At 41.5% G+C, this 22,665-nt stretch overlaps 1 protein-coding gene across 4 annotated transcripts in view; it reads right to left on the bottom strand.

Moving 5' to 3' along the window:
- The window catches only part of PPP2R2B (protein phosphatase 2 regulatory subunit Bbeta), a 470,158-nt gene that overhangs the window by 90,912 nt on the left and 356,581 nt on the right, over nt 1-22,665 (bottom strand). For all 4 annotated transcript variants that reach the window (XM_057731856.1, XM_057731847.1, XM_057731870.1 and 1 more), the window contains exons 3-5: nt 17,172-17,269; nt 13,457-13,622; nt 7,387-7,499 (exon numbers count right to left, since the gene is read on the bottom strand). In XM_057731856.1, the coding sequence (XP_057587839.1) occupies nt 7,387-7,499; nt 13,457-13,622; nt 17,172-17,269 (377 nt within the window). The remainder of the gene's footprint in view (nt 1-7,386; nt 7,500-13,456; nt 13,623-17,171; nt 17,270-22,665) is intronic.

Here is a 22,665-nt window from a genome sequence, read left to right as displayed (position 1 = left end):
ACACATGTGATTTGCCATGGTGCCCCAGACTGTGGCTAGGAGGGTGTCTAAATTGCCACCAATGGGATGTGCAAATATCAGGGTCATTCTAGGTGGAAAAATGTTAGTCTAGGAAAGTCACAAGAATGTGTGTGTCTTTTCTTCTTCAAGTAGTGTTGGGAAAGCTGAGTAGTTGCATGTAAATCAATGAAGTTAGAACACACCACACACAAAAATAAACTCAAAATGGCTTAAAGATTTAAACATAAGACATGACACCATAAAACTCCTAGAAGAGAACACAGGCAAAACATTCTCTGACATAAATCTTACCAATGTTTTCTGAGGCCAGTCTCCCAAGGCAATAGAAATTAAAAAAAAAAATAAACAAATGGGACCTAATCAAACTTACAAGCTTTTGCACAGCAAAGGAAACCATAAACAAAACAAAAAGACAAACTACAAAATGGAAAAACTATTTGCAAACGATGCGACTGACAAGGGCTTAATTTCCAAAATATACAAATAGCTCATACGACTCAACAACAACAAAAAAAACAAATAACCCAATCCAAAAATGGGCAAAAGACCCAAATAGACATTTATCCAAAGAAGAAATACAGATGGCCAATAGGCACATGAAAAGATGCTCAACATTACTAATTATTAGAGAAATGCAAATCAAAACTACAAGAGGTACCACCTCACACCAGTCAGAATGGCCATCATTACTAAATCTACAAATAACAAATGCTGGAGAGGGTGTGGAGGAAAGGGAACCCTCCTATACCATTGGTAGGAATGTAAGTTGGTGCAGCCACTATGGAAAACAGTATGGAGGTTGCTCAGAAAACTGAAAGTAGAATTATCATATGATTCAGCGATCCCACTCCTGGGCATATATCTGGACAAAACTCTAATTCAAATAGATACATGCACACCTCTGTTAAAAGCAGCACTAGTCACAATAACCAAGACATGGAAACAACCTAAATGTCCATCAACAGATGAATGGATAAAGAAGATGTGGTTCATATATACAATGGAATATTACTCAGCCATAAAAAAGAATAAAATAATGCCATTGCAGCAACATGTATGCAACTTGAGATTATCAGACTAAGTGAGGTAAGTCAGAAAGCAAAAAGACAAGTACCATATGATATCACTTATATGTGGAATCTAAAATTTGACACAAATGAACCTATCTTATGAAACAGAAATAGAATCATGGACATAGAGAAGAAATTGGTAGTTGCTAAGGAGGAAGGGTTGGAGGAGGGTTGGAGTGGGAGGTTGGGGTTAGCAGACATAAGCTTTCATATATAGGATGGATAAACAACAAGGCTCTACTATACAGCACAAAGAACTATATTCAACATCCTATGATTAAACCATAATGGAAAAGAATATATAAAACAATGAATGTATATAAATCTATAACTGAAACACTTTGCTGTTCAGCAATAATTAATACAACATTGTAAATCAGCTATATTCAATTAAAAAAAAAAGAATGTGTGCATCCTGAGCTAAAAGACAGAAGTAGACACTAGCAGAAGGCATGTGTGTAAAAACATGACATAATTTAATCTTTTCTCTAAAAAACAGTGTGTCCATTGTGTGCTCACCTTTTGGCAGAAAAGCCTTTGCAGCCCTCACTCTCACCCTCCACTCCCCACCAAAATCTAGCTCATACATTAAGAAAGCTTTGCCAAAGAATTCTAAGAGACACAAATAACACAATTTCCCTGCTCTGCAATCATGGATTAGTATTTTCTTAGGACGCGGCTGTAGGGAATCATAAGGAAAAGCATCAGGTTTGGGGTCAGGTTCACTAGGTTCAAATCCCAGCCCCACCACTTTCGAGCTGTGAGATCTTGAGCAAACAACCCCTTGCCTACTCTAAAACTCAGTTTCCACATCTATGAAATCTACTCATTTGACAAACATTTACTGAGTACCTACCATGTGCTGGAGCTACAGGAGAGGAGACGTGTGGTTCCTACTTTCACAGAGCTTACATTTTAGTGGAGGGGGAGGGGAGGCCGACAGTGGACAAATGATGCACCTAGCCAGGAGAAAAGCTAAGAATAAAGGGGCAGGGTAAGGACACCGAGAGTGAACGGAAAGATGTGAGTGTGCTATTTTCCCTACAGAATTCTAGGAGAGCTTCTCTGAGAAGGTGGCACTTGAGCAGAAACTTAAAAGAGGCTTTGGACGATCCAGAGAGAATAACGGGACCCAAGAGAGTTACTGTTAGGACAAAATGATATAAAGATATACAATCCAGCACCTGGCATATAGTAAGCACTCAATAAATGTGGCTATTATTATTATTACTCATATTAATATTAGCTGTACGGAATATCCATTAGAAAACTTGAGTTCATTACATCCCCTTCATTTTTTGGGGGGAGGTTATGGTAAGTCACAGGTTGGGAGCTCACACCTTCCAGACTCTATATTTGTAACTGGCTCAAAAGCACATTTCCACCTGGCCTAGGTTCCCGGGGCACTGGCAGCCAACCCTAATGAGGGAAATAATAACTCCAGGCTCATTCTGCATGGCTAAGTACACTGAGTGTGATTTCTTACCACTTATCTCTCCTCCCAGGATGATTAAGTCACTTGAACTATGAGTTTCTGTTGCCAAGAAAGGGCTCTGAGGGCTTCTTAGCTGTGGGCATTGGGAGGTTGGAAAGAAAGGCATGGAGTGGAACTATGTAAGACTTCAAGGTCTTTGTTTGTCTGTGCTGAGGTCAGGAAACTCCATGTGTGTGAATGTGTGGGTGAGAAAGAAAGAGGGAGAGACACATACACACATCCTGACGTAGAATAATAATGACATTTGTTAAGAACACCATTTAATTATTCTCAATTTATTTAATTATTCTTAATAAATTTCTTAATTATTAAGAAAACCATTTGAAATGCCCAAGGCACATGTCCAAGTTGAAGAGTCATAGCTCTGGATTTTCAGTCCCAGCTCTGAAATAACCAGCTGACAGACATGGGCAAGTCATTTCCCCCCCGGAGGCAGCATCAGGTTGAAGGGCTCAGGGTCCCGTAGATCAAGGTAAGAGGCTTAGCATGATCTTGGGCATCTTACTGAAACTCCGTGAAGCTCATCCGTTCAATAGGTGCTTAACAGAGAACTGTATCTCATGAAGTGGCCAATGCAGATACGGTGTGCAGCATGACGTGTGGCATATAGCAAGTGCACAATAAATGCCAGATCCCAGCCTTTTCACCTGCCCTCCTCCCCGGCTGGTCTGAAGACAAATCAGGGAATTAAGTAAGTAAACACTTTGGGATAAAAATGATATCTTACAGCTTATAAGGGGTTATTATTAAACTATCATCATGATTATTGCTTTGAATGTTATAATATTAAGCAGGAGATGTAGTGTTCATAGAGGTGCTTCTCATAGTCTCTCTGGGCAATGAGTGATTGGATTTGAAAGGATATCTTGCATGAAAAAAGGGGGAAAAAAACCCCAAAACCAATCACATTCGTGCTTTGAAAAGCCGAGCCTCGCAGCACAGAAACAGAACACGTTCATCACTCCGTGAGGATTAATTAGCTGTCGGGTACTATTAACATTCTCACTCTCAAGATCCACATAGAACTGAAAGCTATGAAAGTGAATGAGAGGTAATCATAGTACGGGGAAGAAAAAAAAAGCCACAGCTGCTGGCAGTGCAAATTTCAAGAGTAGAGCATGTTAGTAAATGATGGTCTGATTAATAGCACATCAGCTCACTCTCTGTTCGGAGTCACTGTTCTGAAACTATGGTTTTCAGGGTTGCCTGGTTTTTCCTCTTCAACCACTGGGATCAAAAAGATGGCAGGCTGGCCTTTTCAGTGTTTGCACTGAAAGAACACTGGAGTGTGGATATTTACACTGAAATGAGGATACCTGAAAGCCTAGGAAGGTAGACAAGATGAAATCAGATACAAGTTTCACAACATGATAGCAAATGCATCTGGTGAGTTGGTACAATAACTGTTGAAATGGCTGAAAAGTAACAGAGGCTCATAAAAACGAGAGCGTGGAGGAGCCTTAGAGGTGATTAAGAGTCCAGGGCATATACCCAGAGAAAGCCATAACCCAAAAAGGAACATGTACCGTTAATGTGTATTGCAGCACTATTTACAATAGCCAGGACATGGAAGCAACCTAAATGTCCATCAACAGATGAAAGGATAAAGAAGATGTGGCACATATATACAATGGAATATTACTCAGCTATAAAAAGGAATGAAATGGAGCTATATGTAATGAGGTGGATAGACCTAGAGTCTGTCATACAGAGTGAAGTAAGCCAGAAAGAGAAAAACAAATATTTTATGCTAACTCATATATACAAAATCTAAAAAAAAAAAATGGTACTGATAAACCCAGTGACAAGACAAGAATAAAGATGCAGAGAATGGACTGGAGGACACGAGGTTGGGGGGGCAGGGGCCAAAGGGGAAGCTGGGATGAAGTGAGAGAGTAGCATAGACATATTTACACTACCAACTGTAAAATAGATAGCTAGTGGGAAGTTGCTGTACAAAAAAGGGAGATCAACTCGATGATGGGTGATGCCTTAGAGGGCTGGGACGGGGAGGGTTGCGGGGAGTCACAGGAGGGAGGGAATATGGGGATATGTGTATAAATTGCTGATTGACTTTAGTGTACCTCAAAAACTGGTACAAGAGTGTAAAGCAATTATATTCCAATAAAGAGCTTAAAAAATAAAATAAAATTTAACATAGCTCTTAAAAGAAAAAGAAACTTAAGGATACAATCCACCAACAGAGAGGGTAGGCTTCTTTTTTTATGAAGGTTTCTTTAGTTTTTATGTCTGTAATAAAAATTCTAATGCCAAAAAAAAAAGAAAAGAAAAAGAGTCCAGGGATAACAGATCCCTTTGTCTCGACCACCAGGGGCTCATGATAAATATGCAGATCTCTCTGGACCACCGAACTTGCTGAAGAGAATCACTGAGGCTGGGTCCTAGGAACCTGCATTTGTAACTGGCACCCATGGTTGAAGAACCACTGAATTTGTCCAGTCCTCTGCTCAGTAGCTTAGAAACTAAGCACGGAGAGAAGAAATGTGCTTCATTGACTCAGGGTCACACAGACGGTTAATAAGGATGCCAGAACCAGAACTGGGGTTTTCTAAGTCCCAGCCACCCCCCAGGGCCTCCTTCCATGTTTGATATGTACAAGTCCACTTAGTAACATTGTAGTTCTTAGTGTCACTTTGGAGACAATCTCTGTTCTAGTGGAATTTACATAGAGTCCTTCTCTCTCCATCATGGGGATGGCATCTTCGAGGGGCTAAACACAGATATATGAAATCCCATTGGATGCATGGACAACCGGAATTCCTAGTGGGGATTACAGATGGCATCTGAGAAATTCCATCCACGTGGTGAATAAGAGCAAGGTAGCATCTGGGCAGAAGTTCATGTTATAAACTCCCCAGTGGCACCTAACCCATCTGTTTTCCCCATAGGATTGCAAAGTCCCGAGGGGTGAAAGACTGTCTTATTCCTTTTGTATCACCAGCACGGTGCTTGCCACTTAGTAGACATCAGTGAATAGCTTGAGGAGTGAATACAATAGTATAAAAAAGTATATGAAAAGAAAAATAGGAATTTTCTCAAATGGATAGTCCTACTATCAGTAGAGGGTAATAAGAGCCATGAAAATGACGATAACGGGAGCACTACTAAGCCATCAGTAGAGAACTAATATCACCGACTGCTTTTTGTGAGTCAGACACTCCACACGTTAAGCTCTTTATCACACACAATATTGTACTGAATCCGCACAACAATCCCAGGAAGTAGTGACCATCCCTCATCCCTACTGTGCAGATGCAACATGGGAGCACAGGGAGTTTAAGTAATGTGCCCAAGGCCACCAGCCAGAAAGGAATGGAGCCAGACTTCTAACCCAGAACAGACTGACTCAGTGTTCATACTCTTCACTGCTCTGCCCTCCAGTCTCAAAACCTCTGAGCATTTAGAGCATCGACCCAGTCTGATCAGGTGGACTTGCATGGCTGTTCTCCAGGATGAAGGCACAGGCGGATGAGAGGAAACAGAGCAGCCAATGCTTGTTGGCCCAGAAGAAGCTCAATAGAAGACCAGGTACCCATTACTACTGGGTACACACATGACAGCCAGCACTACGGTCAGCAAAGAATCTATGCTCAGAAAGCATCTGCTGAATAAACAGATGAAGAAATGAATGAATGAACAAACCAACAAGCCAGCTAATCAGGCACACAATGATCATTCAATTCCCACATCTGCCTCTAAACGTAGGGCAACAACCTCTTTTCCCCACAGGTATTGATACTTCTGTGTCTCTTTTCCCAGTTTTTGGTCTTCAGTAGAGCTGCTGGCATCTGAAAGTACATATTTTACCCAGTTCTGAAAGTTGCTTGGGGCCAGGGCTTGTCCCAACATGTGCCTGCTTTACCGCTCACACTGAACACTCCAAAACTAAGCTCACAACCCAGTCCTAAATCATGTTAATTTCTATCTAGAGAGGCTGCCGTTAAAAGACTGCTTTTAGAAATCCATTTCTAACACTATTTTCCTAACAGACCTTTCCCGATTTCCCAGAACCAAATATAATGTCTCCCTCCTTTGATCAAACTGCAACTCTCTGATGCTCATTGCAGTTACCTTACTCTAGTTAGTGTCATGAATGTTTGCATAGTTAGTCCTACACATCCTCTTTCCTTACCAGGCTGTGCGTTTCTGGGCGGCAGGAAGGAAGCTACCGAGACTAATAGTAGAGATCATTTCTTGAGTACCAGCCATGGAGTAAGGGCTTTCCATCCTCACTGCATTTAAGCCTCAGAAGCCAACACACAATAAGGTACTAGGTTCACTGTTTTGCAGGTGGAGAAACTAAAAATAACTTGCACAGCTGAAGTTCAAAAAGGGAACGTGACTATGTGAGATTCTGGTAAGTGGCAGAATTCGAACCCAGGCCTGTTCGATTCAGAAGTTCATGTTCTGAATCACAAGACTCCAACTTCCTATCTAGGTAGTCCCATCCCTGTACCTTGAAGATGCTCAAGACATGTTAGATGATGCAAACAGACAGAAGCTAAGAACTTGGCAATGTCTGGCAGTAGCCCTCTGGGCAGATCCTTGGGAGCAAAAGGAAACGTGGATTTATAGTCATCAGAGCTTGGCCTGTCCTGCTCCTTCATCTGCCACCAGAGACCCAGGTAGGCTGGGTCTCTGCTTGCGCTCCCTCCCTCACGCCTGAGAGGTGCAACCTATAGCAGCAGCCAGCACGTGCCCAAACTTCCCCTGCGCTTCCCCTGTCCCTGGTTGTCAAGGAAACTGAAAGACGGTGGAAAAACCAGCCATTGGGCTCACCCGCAAGGTTGTGATGGTGGCAGGATCCCGCAGCCGACCCTCCTCATCTTTCAGATTGTAGCCTTCTGGCCTTTTGTCACGCTCGCTGACTTTCCACAGCTTCACAGTTTTATCTGCAGAGGGCAACCAGAGAAAATCAAAATGACCGTGAGAGTAAGCTGGTAAAGGAGTCTCTATTTTTTTGGGGGGGGGGGTTTGCAGGGAGAGGTGGAGGTTGCAATGGAAGGGACTGCTAGGGAAACTGGCTCATGTCAAGGGCTTCAGTGCCTAAATCTCAAGGCCCCTGAAGACAGAGCTCATGTTTCAAAACGAAAACATTTATTGTGCTGAGACAAACGGTTTCCCTGACAATGGGCTGTTAAATCTACAGCTTACATAATCATTTGGTTCATTCAATGAAAATATGTCCTGAACATTGAATAAGAGTAGCCACGACACATACAGAATTAACGACGTAACCATGTTAGCACTTTCCATGGAGAATTTATTTAATGTTCACAATAACCCTGAGGCGTAGGTCCAATTATTATCCCCATTTCAATGCCCCACCTCACGAAACACTGTCCCTAGCATGACCTGAAAGGCCCTGCATGACCTGCACCCTCCTGTCCTCACGCTCTATGATCTCACTCTCCACCCCACTCCCTGCGCTCCTGCCACCAGGCTTCCTTACAGCTCCTTGTATAGATTCATCCCACTCCTGCCTCAGGGCTTTTGCACTAGCTGTGCCTTCTACCAGGAAAGCCCTTTACCCTCTATTTCATAGGATTTGCTCCTTGACTTTGCTCTTCTCTGTTTATGTCCCAACCTCAGAAGGGTCTTTCCTAACCAACCTACAGAAAGATGTTTTCCTCACCATTCTGTATCCCCTCTTCCTGCCTTATTTTTCTTCAGCTTATGTTTCACTATCTGGCAACTTATTTATTTTGCCTCCCTCTCACAGGAATCTAAAAATCGTTGGGGGCAGGGTTTCCGTCTGTCTTGTACCTCACTGTCTGGTATCTCCAGCACCTACGACAGTGCCCGGGGCATAGTGGATGTTTGATAAATACGAGTCGGGTGAACGAATGCATCTCATTCACACAGCGCATCTTGCTAGAGGTGCTCGGGGAGGTAAAATGAGGAGGAACTTCATCCAAATGCTTTCCTTTCGCAGACTCTTTTCTGAATCCCCAGCTGGAAATGACCTTTCTCACCTGTGCACTGTCCCAGAATTTTACACCACTGGCTGACCCCCATCATTCTCGATGGTAAGAAAACAGGGGTGAGGACTCCAGTGCCTATGGGAGGTAGGCAGTGCCAGGGGAAGGAGTGAAAGGGGATGGGGCCTCCGGGGAGCTGGAGATGGCATGCCCCACCTGCAGGCTTTCGATTCCTTTTTTTTTTTATTGAAGTAGAGTTGACTTACAATGTTGTGTTCGTAGCACAGTGATGTGTGTGTGTGTGTGTGTGTGTGTGTGTGTGTGTGTGTGTGCACGCGCGCATGTACTTTCTCAGATTCTCTTCCCTTATAGATTACTACAAAACATTGAGTATAGTTTCCTGTGCTATACAGCAGGTCCTTGTTGGTTACCTATTTTATATATAGCAGTGTGTATATGTTAACCCAATTTTTTTAAGGAAACATGTGTGAGCCAAACAGATCATGTCTGTGGCTGCATGCCTTTGGAGGCCTTTCTTATCAGATCCTGCATTCATTATTTGTTCTAACTTCTCCTCTGGACGGCAGGCACTCGGTTGCCTCCTCTGCGTCTTGCTCTGAGCCTGCACAGGGTGGCTTTGGAAGCAGACAACCTTGGGATGCATCCCCACTTCAACTCTAGCCACCACATGGCTGAGGGCTGGGATTCACACGCAGTAGGCGCCTAATTAGTCTTCGGGCGACAGACAAATGGGAGTAGCAGATAAAGCAGGAAAAAAGGTACAGAATGGCCAGTTAAGTTTGAACTTCAGAAAGTTGAGTCATTTTTTAGTGTAAGTATATCCTCAACACTCCAATCGTACAAACAGAGATACTTAACTTCTCCAAGCCTCCGTTTATTTATATGTAAGTTGGGGAAAACAGTGTCTTCCTCATGGGCCTCTTTGAGGATTACATGAAAGAATGCATGTAGAGTATTCAACCCAGTGCTGGGCAGCTAATAATGGTGCACAAATGGCAGCTGGTGTCAGAATTAGCAAACCGGGCAGCTGTTCTGCAATAATAAGATGCTGGTCTGACAGCGTGAGCGTCTCCCACGATGACGTCAGCACATCCTCCCTCCCCTCTGTGACGCTGCCAGGGGAGGAGAGCCACCCTCTGCCCTGTCTGTGTGAGGGCTCGCTTGCTCCTTTGCCCCTCATCTCACTCCTCCATCGCTCCTCGGCAAATGCCTTGTCCTCAGCAGTCTGAAACGCACATTGCGAAGCGGGCTTCCTGCACCAATCTGGCTACTCTAACAGAGAAGGGCCCCTGTTTCCTCATGTGGGGGCATCACTCGGGCTGGTCACGTCTGCTGGCACACCTGTCAAGTCTGCTAAGTGTAAAGATTGGTGCGTTCAGCCCGGCTTGTACTGGGACAGAAGGCAAAGAAGCCTTTCCCAGATGTTGGGTTGAATTTAGAACTTTCTGTCTATACTCTTCTGGCCCTACCCTCTCTGAATACAGGCTGCATAATGACCCGCTTTTTAGGGAGAGAAAATGAAATGTGGGCCATATTTATATAGTCATCTGATTAACTACTAATCAGAGATCAGAGTAGATTAGCTACTGTGGCTTAGAAGAACTCAAATCAGTGAATTTTAATACCAATTATTTTCTATTGCTTGGCTTTGGAATGTGGCCCATTCCAACTGCAAGGCAATTCTCTTATACGTTTCTTATTATGAATGATAAATTGCTATACAGAGAAAAAGGTAAAACATAAAGAATAAAAATTCCTCAAATCCCTCCAGTCTGGGATAACCACTGTTAACATTTTGCATAGATTCTTGCAGTATTTTTTTCTACGCATTTTTTGAACAGGGGTATAAACTTATAATGATATTGCATATATAGATTTTATATGTCTCATTTTATGTTCTTTTTATTACACGACTGGTACATATAATTGTAGAAAATGAAAACGAACATAAAACTAAAAAAATTAAAAACTTCCTCAATTCCACTAGGCAAAGACAACTATTATGAAAATTTTGTGTATATCCTTGTATTATATTTGTGTGTGGAATTACATAACTACTTTTAATAGGTGTAACATGCTGTACATAATTTATAATATGCTTTTTTCCTAACTATTTACCTATCTAAACCAACATCTATTTCTACAAATACACAATGTACTAGTGAGAGTTAATAATTAAACATCTAGTAAAGGGAGATTTATTAATAAACTATAGAAAAATCATACAAGGGAATAGTATGCAGCCATTGAAAGTGTAATGGTATTTTAGAGAAATATTTCACAATTAGGAAGATATTCCTGTTATTAAGCATTATACTCATAAGTAAAAAAAACCTGGTCACAAAACAATGATAGAATATGTCACATTTTCGTTAAGAAACAGATTTATCCATGCCTCTTTGCTTTTCTCTTTAAAAGATATTAATAATGGTTCTCTCTGGATAGGAACACTTTCCTTATCTTCATTTTGCTTCTTTGAATTTTCTAAATTTTTTACAATGAACACATTACTTTCATAGATGAAAAACAAATTAAGTACACCTTTTCCTCCCATCATAGGTATTAAGATAAAAGTAGACATCTAGGCAAGGCAATGTATCTTCATCTGGCAAATAATTTTAAAGTATAGTTTCACAACTGAATGTTGGTTTTATTTTTTCATTAAAAATCGTAAAGCTGGGAATGTATTCCAGCAGAAGATAAAAACTGTACCCAGCTATAATGAGATGAGCACAATTTTTTTAAAAGAGATAATTGATGGTGAATTCAATTCAATTCCCCATGGTTGGGATGCCTGGAGTCATTCTTGACTTTATTATCACACAATTTTTCTTGACTCAGTATCTTGAAGCTTTGTGAATAAAAAAGTCTGAGGAACATGTGGCTGTTACGATGAGTGATGGCTTTTTCTTTCTTCTGGCTGGCGCTCTGAGCAGTTTATCATTACTTGTGGCAGCTTTTAAACACAATCTTATCATCTATCTTCATTTTCTCTTTTGTACAGTAATTCCAATTGTCTTCCATTAATTTTTGCATGTTAACCTATTTGGCTTAAGGGGGATTCTCAACCTCAATATTAGTATAAAAAAGAAAATCACATATGAGCATGGGAATTTTTCTTCTAAGAATCATTTTGAGATGCTGTTGGCATATGAAATAGCATCCCAAATGGGAAGATAATATCCTTGTTAATCAAAAAACTATTTAAAAACTCAATTAACAGAACATTATGCTATATAATTAATCTTCATTGCATTTCACTGATTTCTTTCCCATCCCCCCATGAAGTAGTTAATGTCTTTTACGTCTTTGAATTTTATTGTAATAATCAATAGACTAAATTTCATAATATAAAGTAAGCTAGCTATAGAAGATAACCAGATGCTTTTTCTCTTCCTGAAGTTATTAAGTCAAAATCATCAGAAGTTTCTTCCATTCTAAATTGTGTTGAATCTGCTGAGCCTTTGAGTGAAACTTAAACAGAAAACTAAAAGGGAAAAAACTGAAACAAATTCATCTGGCTTGACTTTTGGGAAAATCAAGATCAAACAAAGTAAACAAAACAATAAATACAGGTGTGAGAAAAAATTAAGTGACTTGGTATCTGGAAAAACAGATGAGTGGAGCTCTGGTCAAGTTGAGATACGCTATGCTTGGATAACTCTAAACTGGCTATTTCAGAACTGTTACTTTATAGATTTATACACTGGCTTTTTCATTTGAGGGAGTTTTTTTGCTCATATGCATTAAAAACTCCCCCCACCCCAACTTTTTCATAAGATTTCATAAAACTCATTGTAAAATCTTAGAAAACAAAAACAATAAAAGGAACAAACTGACAAGTCACACGTAATACACAATCAAAATTAATCATGATAAACCTTTCAGTGTGTTTCCTTTCAGTCTTTAAAAATGTTAATATATGTTTGATCATTGTATATACATAGTCTGCATTTTTTTTTAACTTGACATATGAGCATTACCCATTCTTAATAAATGCTGAAGACAGGCAAAGAGCAAATCCCTTGTTTCTTGATTTATATTTAAATATGTACTCCTCAAAGACTCACACACAAGATGATGAAATGAATCACTCTCCAGCTTATTTGCTTGGGAGAGGGTGTTTAATTTGTATATACTAATCCGCTTAATTGTTATGCTATTCAATTAGCACCCTTTCGTATATGATTTTATTCTGAATTGTTTTGAGTGTAGATGGCTTTTTTCACAGCAAGGGTATTAAAAAACTTTAAGGCTGGTAATTCCACTGTATAAAGTCTTAAAGATTAATATGGAATCGGGTTCTCTATTCAACCCCTAACGTCCTCTCTCTCTGACCTATTTATATCAACGCCCCCTCAACCAACAAATGGTGTAAGAATAGGGAGAAAGAGAAGAAAACATTACTTGATCAGTTCTTTGATGGGGTCCCCTCTTTTCTTGACCCATGTTCCTGCTAGAGAGCTTGATTATGTCAGACAAAGAGATCTGCTTTCCAAAACCCCAAATATATTCAGGGATTAATAACTCCTATTGAGTATGCCAAACACACAGGGACAGCATGTTTAGTTTCCTGAAATGTGTTCCCAGAAAAACATTCAGTGAATCTTAAGATAGGAAGTCACATTCCAAAAACACCTGGAAATAATCTGCATTAGTCAAAACCGACAGATAAGTCTCACATAATTCAGTCATAAATTTGTTATTTTAAAAAACAAGAAGAAGCACTATGTACTGAGGGCCTATTCTCTGCCAGACATTCTGCTAGGTATCTTGCAAATATGGTTTCTAAGTTTTTCAACAGCCTGCAAGGTAAAAAGGAAAATGGAGGCTCAGAGAGATTGAAATATGTGGTTTGCTGACTCTCTCTCTGAAAATACCAAACAAGACAAGCCACCACCACATACCATTAGTGGACAGAAGGAAGTAGGCTGCGTTCTGCTGAGGGAGCCATCTTATTTTATTGATTTTTTCTTCTATTTCTAAACTCTTCAGGTAATCGAACTCCGGTTCATGGCTCTGGAATGTGCTGTAAACATTGTATTCACCCCTACGATGAACCTGATTTTTACTCTGTAGGAAGGGGAAAACAAAAAAACACACAAAAGATTAAATCACAGAAGCCCACTGCAAATTCACCAGTTCCTTTCTTTTTTTTTTTTTTTTAATTTGGTTTTTATTACAACATTTGGGCAAGTCTTTTTTAAATTTTTTTAAAAAAATTATTTATTTTATTTCTTAAAATTTATTGGCTGCATTGTGTCTTTGTTGCTGAGCGCAGGCTTTCTGTAGTTGCGGAGAGCCAGGGCTACTCTTCATTGCAGTGAGTGGGCTTCTTAATGCGGTGGCTTCTCTTGTTGCGGAGCACGGGCTCTAGAGCGCAGGCTCAGTAGTTGTGGCACATGGGCGTAGCTGCTCTGTGGCATGTGTGATCTTCCTGGACCAGGGATCAAACCCATGTCCCCTGAATTGGCAAGTGGATTCTTAACCACTGCACCACCAGGGAAGCCCCTCACCAGTTCCTTCTGTTTTGAGTAGAGTCATGAGGGGTGGAATGGGCAGGTGAGTCTGAGTGGGCTGAGGGCAGGACTATGATGGCCACAGGTTCCCCCTTAGCTCAGTGTCCTCAAGGCATCTGATCATGCACGCCTGGTGGTAAATATTGGAGGTGCCATATTTACCTCCAATATTTACAAATTTTTCTTTATATATAAACTGCTGCATGGACACAGGGTGTACAACATAAAATATGTGTAGAAGTAGAAGCTGAAATAGGACATGATTTTGAAATCAAAGTAAATAAAAGTTCTAATATTTTCTGCATCCCAGTGGATGTCTTGGACACCCTGAGGCGTGAGCCATCCCGTGCTGATGTCCATATAGATGCGTATCAATCCTTTACCAAGAACACAAAACTAGAGCATCTGCACCTTTCACTGGCCTTTTTAAAAAAAAAAAAATTTTATTTATTTTATTTTTTAGCTGTGTTGGGTCTTCGTTGCTGCGCGCCAGCTTTCTCTAGTTGTGGCGAGCGGGGGCTACTCTTCATTGTGGTGCACAGGCTTCTTGTTGCGGTGGCTTCTCTTGTTGCAGAGCACAGGCTCTAGGTGCACGGGCTTCAGTAGTTGTGGCACATGGGCTCAGTTGCTCTGCGGCATGTGGGATCTTCCTGGACCAGGGATTGAACCCGTGTCCCCTGCATTGGCAGGTGGATTCTTAACCACTGCAGCACCAGGGAAGTCACTCACCGACCTTTTAAAATCTCATCAGATCTTCACAGAATCTCTGAGAGGGGCACTGGGCCCCTAGGGAAATGGACAAAAGAGGCTCAGAGAAATTAAAATGACTTCTCAAAGGTCATACAGCTTATAAGCAGTGGATCTCTTCCTCTCCTTTTTCCAACATGAATAACAAAACAGACATGAGTGCAGAGATGACATATGAATCATTAGAAGAACCATGAGACTTTACATTGGCTTTCCCCCAGGGCTGATTATGCAAAGTGCACACAGCAGGAACTAAATAAATGATGAGAGAACAAAACATAAAGGAAGGGTGTGCAGAAAGGGACAAGAGAAAGCAAAAAGGTGGAGAGGAGGAAAGAGGGTGTGAAAGAGAGAATGAGAAGAAGGGAAAAGGAGGGGAGGCTTGCATTTTAGGACCTAGTGACCAACAGCCTCAAGCTTCAGGCTTTGGAAAACTGTGTTCAAAAATTCAACTGCAGGTGTTATTAGGCATTTGTCATAAACGCTTGACTCTTAATAAAAGGCTCAATTAAAAATTTTTTATCTCTGGGTGGATACTGAACATTCAAACCCAAGTCTTAATTTATTGATGGGCAATAGTGCTGATGCCCAGGTGTTACACGTACTTGTAAGGGCACTGAGGTTCCTTGAGCAGTTTCTCCAGGATGGCGCCTCTTGAACAGCCACGCACAGGAGTCGAAAAGAGGCCTGACCTAGGTGTTGTCACATGGCTGTGTTTCTCAAGCTCAGTGTTCATTCAACCCCAAGCCTCACTGCAGAGCCCCACATTTAACTGCATGTTATTATCCTCAACATGTATTCCTCATTGAACAAAACCGCCCTCCTTCGGAAAATGTGTCCGCCTTCATTCTACTAATGAACCAGGCCTCCCAAATATTTCAGTAAATTAAAATAGGTGAAGCCTATAAATAGCTAGCGGGAAACATGGAGTGGAATATTACTGGCAACACGCTGCCTTGGGTAATTTATGCTAAATAGCTCCTCTGGTTTCTCTTTATCATCAGTATGAACCTAATTGGATTTTTTAAAAATTGAAGAAGAAGGTTTGAAAATCAATTCTAAAAGGACTTTAAAGACTGACATACTCGCTCCCATCCTGTTTACTGCAGAGAGAGCTGGTCCACCTGAACAATAAATTTTTAAGAGTGTTGATTTGCTACCATCCAAATCAGACTGTCAAGTGTGTGTAGGATGTGCCAGACCAATTAGCACTAGGCAGCTCCGGAAAAGCAGGAAAAATTCCAGGTCACGAAGAGCTATTAGTTCCTACTTGCCAACCACATTTTCGTGTTTCCAGGGCCAATGGAATAGGCTGGGTGCCTGATTTAATGCTGAACACTTGAATTCATACGGAACCCCGAGGGATTACGATGCCCTTATAGAAATTAATTGCAAATAATGTGCAATTACCAAATATATCACCTCTAAATGAGGCTTTCCTTTTTTGAGGGGAGGTGGAACACAAATGGCTTTGAGGCACAAAGCAGGCTTTAAATTGCTAGGGAAGTCTCTTGTGAAACCTCCCTCCTGCACTGGGGCCTCCCGCTACGCTGTGTCTGGTGAATCTATGAGGCAGGCAGTAGCAGATGGGAGAGTTACTCGAACACAGACTGGCCTGCTGGAAGCTTCAGGACCGTGCCAGAGGAGGCCAAGAACAACAAATTGGGCCATAATTCCATTCTGACAGAACAGAAGCAGACACCAAAAAAACTCAATTTATATGAAAAAGAGAAACAATTCCTAGTGGAACCCAAGTCTCAGGAAGAAATGGGCTTTTGGAGATTCACTGGGAGTTAGAACTCCTGCTTGGACTGCATAGAGCATTCACTCAGCTGCAGGGAACCTCATGTCACCTATAGTAAAGTGTGGGCCACACGCCTTGCTCAGATGTCATTTTCTGGGATCGCATTCCCTTTGGAAGGGGGAGCTACCATTTTGTTCTCTTCTGACCCAAGGTATCCTTTTCACATCTGTTGGGGAAAGGCTATATTTTTTATCCTAGGTATTCTGTTAGGAGTCCCTGAATTTCAACAGATGGAGGATAAACCACATTGAAAAAGGAGGCGTCACACTCCGCGAGCACCTGCCCGAATTGTGCAGGTCAGGTGAGAAGTGAGGTCGTTTTGAACGTGCAACACCCAGGTTTGGAAAGATAAGACCTGGCGCAGAAAAGGCTCTATTTTCAGGTGCTGGTGTGAGCCTGAGTGTGGAACTGCTGATGTTGATGAGTTTTGGGCAGTTTTTAGTTTGCAAGCCAAGCAGCAAGGTTAAGGGCGGCACATGAGGATTAGGGAACAGCGGGAGGCCTTCTTTAACAAGAGAAGAAAACGGGCATTTTGCATTCACTGCCACTTACCTCCTGCTCTCGTTGAAATATTACAACCCGACCCCCCTTGTCCCCTGTCGCTAGTAATTCTCCCGTGTGGTTGAATTCTACCGTAGAGATAATGTCAGCTGAAAAGAAGAAGACAAAGGCAATTGAAGTAACTGCACACTTATTTCGAAACGACAGATAATAGACGTACTTTTCTGTGCATTTAAGGGCTTAGGGCTTTGTCTCTGCAGTGGAATTTACAAGGATTTTATGTTCTGTATTTTAAGTGCCGCTAGAAGGGCACTTGGGAAACTAAATTTCCTAGATGCCCACACGGCACTGTGGTCTCCAGGAACAACTAGAGAGAACAAAAGGAAAAAAACACATTCAGACTCTTTTGTTTTGAGCAAGAGAAAATGAATTTCTTTACGACTCAGGGAAATGGCAGTTTTCTTTGATAATTCTACCAACCACAGGTTCTTTTCCCACCCATGGCCTGCTGCATTCTCCTTTTTTCCTACACCAAGAAACTTCCCCAAACGGGTTTCCACTGTGGAATCCAAATGAGGGCTGAAGACTGAGGAAGCAGGGCTGAGATGTCTGAAGCTCAGACACCGAAAATGAAGGGACAGAACACAGAGGAATCGTCGGGAAAATTCCAGGAGCTGGAAATTCAAGGAGGGACCCCACAAATGCTCCCTCTTTTCTGGTGAACCCAGCACACCCTTTTGGAAGAGCAGGGCCTTACTGCAACCCCAGGAAAAAAGGTGCTGAGAAAACCGGGTCACAAGGTGAGAGGGAAGAGGAAAATTTGTCCTCTGTATCTCTAAACAGAAAATACACAGGCGCCAGGAACTCAGATCACAGGTAATTGCTGAAGGAATGCCAGCCTGCCAAGTCTTTCTTCAACGCTGGTTACCCCCGGAGGAACACGGACAGGTAAATTATCTATGATTGGATTTATTAGGGCTATTTTTAGAAAAATGTCAGAGGTTAATTCCTCTGCAATTATTCCCCTGCAGGGCTCCAACAATTGCTACCAAGAGTGCAAATGAGTTAAAAAAAAAAAAAAAAAAAAGGAGGCAGGGGAATTATGTCTGTGGCCTTTGACAGAGGTGCATTCTGAAGATTATGTCCACATAAGGGAAGCAAAAGGAAAAGAGTAAGGTGGAAAACTAAGGCAATTACCCCTGAATAATTCAAATCTCAAATCTTACTTTAATATCATCATTTCAGGATTTTCTTTGTATGCCTGATTGATTCAGGTAAGTAGTGTAAAATTCTCCACTTTGCTTCTAACTGTCCTTTTCCATACATGAAAACGCTTCGAATGGTCATTCTTTGTGCAGAAGGAAAAAGAATAAGGCATAAACCACAGGCACTTTCAAGCCAGGCGCATTTAAAAGAATAATTCATGATTTCTGTGTTGGTGTCTTAGGTGACTGACCCCAGTGGTAGGAGATTCAAATCCTATAGGTCCACGAGGGAACGTGGAGTGTGAAACCAGGTGAAGCAGGAAGCTTGTGTTCCCTCTTAAAAAATAAATGGCTGCTCAGCTTCAGCCAACGGTGACCATGAAATACTACCTGTGTTGCCAGATATTCTGATTTTTTAAAAAAAATTAGCTGGAAATCCAGAGTTTTACATAAAGTCACTTAAGTTTTATATATTGGCAACCAATTATTTTTTTCAGTGCCATGACATTAAAGAAATATAATCTTGTCTATCGGCTGAAAATGGTTTGTGGGTCACCAGCTTCTGACTTCTGGTCTCTAGAGTCTTCCTTCAGAAAGGCCACCCCGTTCCTTACTGACAATCTCAACTGGACATTCCATCCAGTCACTCAAGAAGACCCCTCTAAATAAACACTACCTGAAGGAAACACAAAATAAGCTGCATGGTTACTCAGTTCCTGATGTAAGTTTAGAAGGCCCGTTTCTAGAACAAGTGCCCAAGAGGCAGCAGGCAAACCCAGCAAGGCTGGGAAGCCAGCCACCTCGAGGGAATTATCGGCCACTTTCCTTTGTTAGCGTTTGCGTGTCTTAGCAAAGCACTCTTGTGTACAGAGGAGACAAGAAGGCTGTTTAATGTTTGCAGTCGCCTCAGAATGCCCTGGTTGAAAAGCACTCGAGTGCTAGGATACACTTCTAACAACAGTTCCTGCTTCTGGCTTTTCAATGAGTGGCTAGCGATGGGGTTACTCACGAAGCTTTCTGGCTTTGGGGAGAACCTAAAGCAGGCCTGGCTGTTTCTTTTCATCTCCAGGCTTCTGTCAGGTGGTAAAGAATGAGTCAAAGACTCCCCGGAGAGAAAGAGGAGCCAGGAGCAAGGAGAGGATGATGGGGAGACCGGGGCTGGGGGTTGACAGTGCCATGCTCATGTCTTTAGAGCTAAGATTCGGCTTAAGGACAGTCCAAGCCCTTCCTCTCTGCAGCAGCGTGAACACAGATGCTGGAGTTCTAGGTGGATTGCAGGGCCAGTGTATTGACAACTAAGAGATGGGCCTTCCCTTTTGGTGACGCTGAGTATCGGAAGGAAGAGGTAAGTAGCTCTTTCCAAGGTCAGCCTCTGGCTCAGTTTCCAAGAAAATGTCACTCTGAGGGAAACAAAATTCAGTCTCCCAGGGATAAAACTCGTATTGTCTTTTTGTCTGGACTCTGTGAAAATGTCTTCCCTCTCTCTTTAAGATGCACACAGGTCAAATCAAGGCAGGATTCAAGCTCAAGTCTAAGCCACATGATCCAAGGCCATGTTATTAGAACTCTGCACTATGGGATGTCAGGCATGGTCCCAGCTATAAAAATACCTCCTCTGTTTTCCTAGTGTTATCGCTGTTTGTGCTATGTCTTCCTCGAGAACCTTGTCAGAGAAAGGTTGATTGGCATGGCAGGATTCTGAAATTCCTTAGTCTTTTGCCAAGTCCTTACCTTCATTTTAACCCTGCCAGGCAGTTGGTCTATATGTTAGGTTGTTTATATCTGGCTATTGTCTGCCTCCCTTCAGAACACATGCCATTGCAGCTCAAGTTAATACCTGTTTTGAACTTTCATGTTTCCTGACTCATTTATCATGGCTAAGCCAGTGGGTGTAACCGGAGTATTTTACTGCCCTATCCGTCTTTGCATATCTTCATCTATGACTGTTTAATAATTGATGCAAAACTCATGAATCACCCCACATTCTAATTTCAAGATACGGAAACTTCTGATACAATACGCTTGTGCTTGCAACATGCTCTTGGTAGAGCAATTTCAATTAGAAAACACACACTGTTTGAGACAACATGACTTTTGTGGAGTATAGAAAGAGGTTATGGAGATAATAATAAACTAGCAGACTCAGAGACGATAACGTCATCTGAAATCATGGTCAACAGAAATCAATTCATCAAGTTCAACTGAAGTTCAATTCGAGGTCGTTTGCCTTTAAATGATACGTGTATATACCAACTCATTTTCTTAAATGCCCAGCCGAATCATCCTATTGTGCAAAAGAAACTATAAACTTGAGCATTTTCTCTCTGTTCTGTAAAGACGTGAATGAAGTGCACATTTTGGACTACAAACAAAAAGCAGAAGCCAAAAACAGTGATAGAGGTCAAATGTAGTTAACACGATTTTTTAAGGAAACCCTGGGAGGTATGACGTTTGCCCTGCTCCACATCTATTTGTGATTTAATTTCCACAAGATGGTGGCCTGGTAACCCCATTTCTAGTTCAATAGGCACTGCTAAGATCGAGTTTTTCATTTTTAAAATCAGTCTCAGCATCCTTCAAAGGTTCCAGACTGGTTAAGTTCACACATAAAGTTCCCATTTACTTGAATAATAGAAACTGATGTGGCATTTATACGCATGTGATTGTGAGGCTAAAGAAAAGGAAGGACCCCCTTGTTCGTGCCCGAGTCTCCCCCAGTATACCATGCTAGGCTGGAGTCTGTGCAAGGAAGGGCCCCCTTGTTCATGCCTGCGTCTCCCCCAGTATACCATGCTAGGCTGGAGTCTGTGCAAGGAAGGGCCCCTTGTTCATGCCCGAGTCTCCCCCAGTACACCATGCTAGGCTGGAGTTTGTGCAATGCCTGTGCCCTGGGCTGAGAACTACTATTGGGTGATGTTTCAATAAAACGATGGTTCAGTGTAGACTTAGAACCTAAACCCAAATCCTCTGATGGGACAAGATCTCACTGACCAGGTCACTAGCACTGGCCTCTCAGCATCAATCATAGGGATTGAAACAAGAGGGTAATGCAATTTAGCCTTCAGAGCCCATTAAATGTTTGATCTTTCATGTTGGAAACATTTGGGAGATAATACTATAAAGTCATATACCGTACTTGTATCAGCTGACTAGCTCTGCACAAGCGATAATTCGCTTTCTTCCTGATGAGGAGGTCAGTTCTAGCAGAATCTGCTGTTTCCTTAGCAAGAATGGGAAATAGGTTTCCTAGTGGATGACAATGGTGAAATGATGGCAGCTGCCAGAAAGTTTGTGTTGAGAAGGATTTGGGAGGTCACTTCCAGGCCGAAGTGCTGTGATTAACTGGCAGTGGCTCCTGCAGTGCAGGGAGGTGACGTGTGAAGCCTTTGTCACTGCTGCATAGGGGCTTCCAGCTAGATTGGCCATGACTTTGTGGATCATTAAACAAACGGGATTCTTAGGCTCCCCGGTGGGCATTAAAACTTCTCCTTCCATCTACATAACACTGTGGACTCCTCCTTGGGTTCCGGCTCACAGTCCAAAGTCAGCATCCATTTTCTCGGATAAGGTTTTCTCTGGTACATTTTGATGACTGAGATAGTGTGCTGGAGTATATTTTCCACCAAAATGGTGAGGGGAAAGGAAATCTGGTTTTGGCCAAACAAGATATACCCAAGTACTGCTACTGGGATCGGGCCAAAATGGTCATGTTGAAAAGATATTAATATGTTGTAAAATTAAAAAAAAAGAATTAGGTAATAAAATAGTATGTGTCAGATGATCTCAATTTTGTTAAAGTATTTCCTTTTTAAAATATGTTTTTTTAACCTTGTAAAGTAATATATACTTATTAACAGTTCCATTAATACCAAGATAATGATTAGGATATAAAATAAAATATCCCCCACAGATAATAATTAACTCCTATAAATACATATACACAAATAATCATAGGAAAAAGTCCATCAGGGAGAGTGCAAAATAATATTGTTTTGGAGTAGGACATGGATGATTAAATTTATTTTTTATAGTCTTCTAATATTTCAGTATTTTCTAACTTTTTTAACCTTGACCAGAAATATTTGAACCGTTTTTAACTTGTAAGCAATTTTAATTGACTTTCAAATTGAATACAAATTTTAACATTTACCTCAGTGACTTGTTAGACTTTTTAAATATTTATTTTTAAATTCCTATATAGTAAAATTCAATTTTTGTGGCATACAGTTTTATGGATTTGGATAAATGTATGTAGATGTGTATCCACTACCACCATCATGAGATTGAACAGTTTAATCACCTCCCCCCCACCCCCGTATTGCCCCTCTGTAGTGAACAAT

This window comes from Hippopotamus amphibius, chromosome 1 (genome assembly GCF_030028045.1).
Source record: "Hippopotamus amphibius kiboko isolate mHipAmp2 chromosome 1, mHipAmp2.hap2, whole genome shotgun sequence".
Lineage (NCBI taxonomy): Eukaryota > Metazoa > Chordata > Mammalia > Artiodactyla > Hippopotamidae > Hippopotamus > Hippopotamus amphibius.
Note: the sequence above shows the minus strand (reverse complement) of the source record. Positions and strands in the feature narration are given on the sequence as shown.